The following is a 5,808-nucleotide window of genomic DNA, read 5'->3' as shown; positions in this document are numbered from 1 at the left end:
TCGAAACGTTGCGTTAGCTTAATAAATTAATTTGTTATTTTTCAAATCCGTGTGCCTTGTCTGCCATCTATCATCTTATATATTTATTGAATACAGCGAGAATAGTGCTAAAATGTATTTAGGTAGCAGTTTCCTTTGTAATTGGCAAATCCATATGATTTAGTATGTAAGTAGAATCAGATAGCTGATGTTGGTGTTATAATGAGAGAGAGGCTGTTATATGAGATTAAAAACATCTGCAGTTCCCTTTGTGTTCAATAAGAAATACATATACGGTACCACAATATTGCAATGAAAAAAAACATTTGAGTGCATTTTTGTGACAAGTGTTCAGATTGTGAGATCTGACGCAATTTCATTGTCCCCTGAAGTTAAATGGCGTCAGTACTCTAGTTTCGTAACATATAAAAAGAAAGTTTGCTGAGTAAATTGGACTTTTGATTCCCAGATAAAATGCTACGAACACTGCTGCGTTTCGCCTAACGTTCTGGCCAAGACTGCTAAACAGGCAAATCAAACCGGAGGGTACAGGTTTGCGAAAAATATTTGCGAATATGTAAAAAAAACGTAACAATGATGTGAAGTTTTCCATGAACCAAACTTGGAGATATTCCCCACATCTCTACTATTGAGGTATTTACACGTTACATACATTAAGTAGAAATAGCCTTGTTAGTCCAGACGCGATACTGCAGAGTAAATGAGTACTTCAGTGTTAGGTGACACCGTTTTTTTTTTGAACTAACAATAGATATTATAAGACAAGCTGTCCGAGAGTTTTCCTTTCTTACATCTCCTGCATTAGATTGTTACCTTGGTTTTTTTTTTTTTGCATGTCTGTTAAACTCCTGGAATCATTTGTAAATCAGTATTGCCGACCTGAGGAAGAGAGAAGGTCTCTCGAAAAGCTTGTCTTATACTATCAATTGTTAGCCCGAATAAAAAAGGTATCACCTAATACTGATTAACTCATTTACTCTACACTTTACATAGAAATACACAAAATGTTCTGTAGTTCTAGCTTAACGTGACATATTAGGAGTTATGTTTTTACTGCACTAATAATAACAACATTTCTTATGGTGTAAATTGATAATACAGTGAAACAGACGAAAAAATCCAAATGCCGCACTAATTAAATAAGCGTTTAACAGAGCATTGGGCAGGTGCAGCACCCTCTTATCCAGCGCCAAGAATGTCTTCTTACATTCACAGACATTTGAACTTATGCTTCAAAGTGGATTCAGGGTGAGCAATTTGGCAAGAGAACGGGAACAAGCAATATCATCCAAACTAACTAATACTGTACTGTACTGCCTCGTGTTTGAAAACTAACCAATATAATCCTGCCTATTAGTAAGGTAAAGATGTAGGTAACCGGTGCATCAAAAATTGGTTATATCCCATAAACATATGTTTCTCTGCTAGGACCACTCCACTGTATCTTGTGTATTAGTACAGCATCCCTTAAAGCTGCAGTTCAGTCTTTTTTTATTTTTTTTATTTATTTTTTTACTTCAATAGTTTCATGTGGGCAATCTCTAATTACCTAAAGAACTGTATAGCTGCCAGTCAATTCTCCATGTATTGATCGGCAAAATTTGGCAAGATCTTTAGATATCGCATATGTTTTTCTTCAGCTTCTGTCACTCAGTGGAAGCTCATGAATATTCATGAGCACTCCTGCACTGACATGTGCTAGAGGGAGGGAAGGGCTGACAAAGGGGTGTGCCAGGGCTTGTGACAGGACATGAAGGGGCAGTGCCTTAGCAAATGCTTGTTAAAATAGAATACAAGAAAATTGGTCTTTCAAAGTTGTTTTTTTTAAAAACAGAAAATGCTAAAAGTATTTTTTCTTACTACAGAACTGATTTATTAAAAAAAACACACATGCAGGATATTGACTGAACTGCAGCTTTTAACAGGGATAGGGGACTAGTACCTAGTGCTCACTGGCACACATAAATAGTACACATATTGTCCCATATAATGCTGACTTAAAGGCATAAAATCACAGGAATAACTCAGTTTGATTCCCAGGTCTTCAGTGTGGTCCTATTGCGTTTCCCCCCCCCCCCCCCCCCTTCCAAACGGTGTGCAATCCACCAGGCAGGATGAACAGGAAAAAGCAGAAAGAAGGCAGTGCACTGCCAAAAAAGGAGGAGGCTCACAAGTAAAACAGAATGATTTATTCCATCATTGGATCAGACATGACCCCCAGAGCAGCAGCACAGGTAACCCACCTATGCGTTTTGGGCCCGAAACGCGTAGGTGGGTTACCTGTGCTGCTGCTCTAGGGGTCATGTCTGATCCAATCATGGAATAAATCGTTTTGTTTTACTTGTGAGCCTCCTCCTTCTTTTGGCAGTGCACTGCCTTCTTTCTGCTTTTTCCTGTTAGTAAGGTAATACTGGACTCTTCTAATGTATGTAAATAAACACACACATGTAAGGTTTATGGAAATCCTTGCTTTGTGCATATATTTAAACATATGTTCTTATAATGACTCCAGGGGCCTCTGTATTAAGGCAAAAGTAGAGAAATTCTGGGGCGATATAAATACGATTGTTTTTGATAAATCGAGCAGTTTTTTGAATAATAATAAATAATAATAATAATAGCATGTTCTTGTATAGCGCTGCTAATTGTAATTAGAGACATTTTGCAGGCACAGGTCCCTGCCCCGTAGAGCTTACAATCTATGTTTTTTTGCCCTTGAATGGCTCCACTTTTGTTTTGATATGTAGACTCCCATATAATACTCCAGAGAAATGTGTTTGCACATTTTTGGGGATATACTGTATGCTTTAAGCTGCTTTCATTTCTAGGATTCAATTCTGGGAGGGAATCATTCTAGGATTAAAACTAAATGTAGTGCTGAAAATATATTGCGAGCCACTAGAGCATTCAGGTTTAACGTGGAAAGTCCTGTACTTGGTTATATGTCTAAATATGTAATTCTGCAGCATATTCCTTTGCACTGTTTTGCATAAGAGATCTGCTTAGCAGAGTGGATATAATCCTTTCGTCTCATCATAAAAATGCAAATATGTCTCCAGGACTGTACAGGTACTTCCAAACTATCATCTCACACACCCTGGTTGCAGTGCCTTACATAGCAGCAGTACTGTGCATTTGGGAGTCACTGTAGAAAGGATTACACAATAGCTATGCAGTAAAAACAATCTGTCTTAAAATACATCACCTTTCCTTTCAAAAGGTTTAACCCATAATAAGGACTAGTAATTGTGGTGTGTATCAGTTTGTTTGTTTCCAAGCATTTTTAATAAAAATAATTAATGTTGCAGTCCAGTAACTAGACCTTCATCAGGCGTCCTACTGCGCGGGTGAAGGTCAGCAATGTAACTTCTTCGTTTCCTCTTTAATTGACTGAAGATAATGAATGTCCTACATTGGGTATGAAGCTACTGTAGGTCAGTCCCAGGTTTCACAGGCCTGTAGAATAGTACACATAGCAGTAGAACATTTTACAGTAGGGGTGGCCAACTGTCCTCAAGGGCCACCAACAGGCCAGGTATTAGGGATATTCCTGCTTCAGCACAGGTGGCTCAATCTGAGCCACTGATTGAGCCACCTGTGCTGAAGCAGGTATATCCTTAAAACTTGACCTGTTGGTGGCCCTTGAGGATAGCAGATGCTCACCCCTGCTATAGTATATACTCCACTCATGTTATTCACAGCACGGCACTGTGGGAGATATTTCCACATGCAGCAAGCTTAGTGAATCTGTAGGTTAACTCGGGCAAAATAACTTCTGTTCCTATTTTGGTTAACGCAGTGTTTTTTTCTCACTGCTTAGTGAATCTGGGCCTTAAAGCTTTGCCCTCAGGACGGCCCTGCCGCCACCTTCAATACGTGCATTGTACACTTTAAACTGACCCCCCCGTGTGCTGTGGTGGTTGGCCTCCATTTGCAGCGGCTTTAGCTTAACGCTCCCCTCTGACATTCCAGGAAGCGACAGGCAGCGACAGGAAAATAACCCAAGTCCCCCTCACTAATCCCCTGTCCTATCTCTTATTATCTGCGGGACTGAGCCGCAGCTGAAGCATCACTCTGCGGCTGAAAGCGGACAAGATGTGATCAGGCGACGCTGGAGAATTTCTGCCCTGTCCCCAACGACCCCAACTCATGGTCAGGTCACCATGTGGGTCACCGTGGCCATTTTCTGCTGCCTTGTTTTGGGGGGTCTACCTTTTGTTTGTCACTCTTGTCCATCTCAGTGCAGCTGCACCTTCCATTCCCTCAGTGATGGAACCAAGTCCAGGTAGGCTCACAGTCTACAATATATTCCCTCACACATACAGCACCTAACACCTTCCCTCTGTCCGTTCATGTGCATTCCTTGTGTCCCCTGATCACACTGTAAAAATGTATCTTCTTTTTCTCCAATCACTTTGTGCTGCGGCTTCAATGTGCCAAAGGATTAACTTCTGAGCACTTTGTAATCTGATTTCAGAGAAAGCATTGAAATACCTTCTGCACCGCAGAGATGCAGCATCAATAACACACTGAGGAAACATTTCACAGGCGCACGCGAATATGTACACAAATATGTACACAAATATGTACACAAATATGTACAGCTGTATCCACATTTCCCTGCTTTTTTTTCCTTTTTGCCTTAAGCATTTGGAATTTGAAATGTTAAAACACATGCTTAAAGCAGTCAGCAGGAAAGGAGGATTTGATTTAAAGTGCATTGGAAGAAAAGGGGAATTAAACCCAGCAGAAACAAAAGACACATACTGTATGCATGGCTATAAGAGATTTAAAATAGAAACGTTTGTTATTTTTCTTGTTGCAATTTTCTTTTTTATTCCAGTAAACTACTAAACAGTGTTTTACTGAATTTCCTTGCAGTTGTTATAAAAATAGACGTGTATTTTTGGTTAAACACGTGGCGTTGGACCCCAAAAGTCATTTTTGACAAACAAACTTTAGGGATTTTTTTTGTCGAAAAGGTGGACCTTCCCTTTTTGAAAATAACATGGTTTACTGTTTATTAGTTGTTTCAATGCGCCCCTGTGCATTATTGGATGTATCTATGTGCTGATGTCCCCTCTGGCAGCAAAGTGGTTAACGATAGTGTAAATGTTGCATATCGTAGGATATAAATACATTTAAACCCCCCTAAGGAACACTGACACCTTCTATCATTCACCTTTGCTAACAAGGATGTTTGTATGTATAATGATTTAAAACAACTGGTTGGTATTTAAGTTGTGCAAAAGGCTTTCCAACATACAAATGTTTCCAATTACTTAGTAAAAGTGTAAATATTCCATCAATTTATGCGATACCATAAAAACACATAGGAAATTAGTCTTATTTTAATTTATATTAAAAATGTATCTAGTAAAAGGATACAACATACAAAATGAGTATAAAGCACCGTCAGGGGAATGTTGTGCGAAAATCAAATCGCTTCAGCTCAAGAGTCAGAAATACAATTCTACGTCTTTGACTTTCGATGCGTTTGATGTTGTGCTTGTGTGTGTGTGTGTCATTATGTATATGAATTCAACTGGGACATTGCAGGCAAACGTGTGGATATTTCCAGAGTATCCCAGTTTCAAGACTGAGACAATACGCCTGCAAAATAAAACAAATCCAATTGGACTTTTTGGGATAAATCAAGTGCTGTTTTTCCTCCCATTCTACATCCCGTGAAGTGGTTTTTTGATTGAATGACATTGTTGCTCTGCAACTTCCTGATCATTTTCCATTTTCACGAAGATAGTATCAGGCACGTATCGTCATACGGTGCTGAGTATCTGTATGATGGGG

The 5,808-nt window shown here is 39.3% G+C and overlaps 1 protein-coding gene across 5 annotated transcripts in view; it reads left to right on the top strand.

The window, feature by feature from the left end:
- Nucleotides 1–3,928: 3,928 nt before the first annotated feature.
- LRIT1 (leucine rich repeat, Ig-like and transmembrane domains 1) overlaps nucleotides 3,929–5,808 on the top strand; it is a 24,324-nt gene continuing 22,444 nt past the window's right edge. Inside the window, exon 1 of one of the 5 annotated variants that reach the window (XM_075610467.1) lies at nucleotides 3,929–4,285. In XM_075610467.1, coding sequence (XP_075466582.1) covers nucleotides 4,164–4,285 — 122 coding nt within the window. In that variant the 5' untranslated portion in view covers nucleotides 3,929–4,163. The remainder of the gene's footprint in view (nucleotides 4,286–5,808) is intronic. The other 4 variants (XM_075610469.1, XM_075610468.1, XM_075610472.1 and 1 more) reach the window with 4 other exon arrangements.

Source organism: Ascaphus truei, chromosome 8, assembly GCF_040206685.1.
Source record: "Ascaphus truei isolate aAscTru1 chromosome 8, aAscTru1.hap1, whole genome shotgun sequence".
In the NCBI taxonomy this organism is placed as follows: Eukaryota; Metazoa; Chordata; class Amphibia; order Anura; family Ascaphidae; genus Ascaphus; species Ascaphus truei.
Note: the sequence above shows the minus strand (reverse complement) of the source record. Positions and strands in the feature narration are given on the sequence as shown.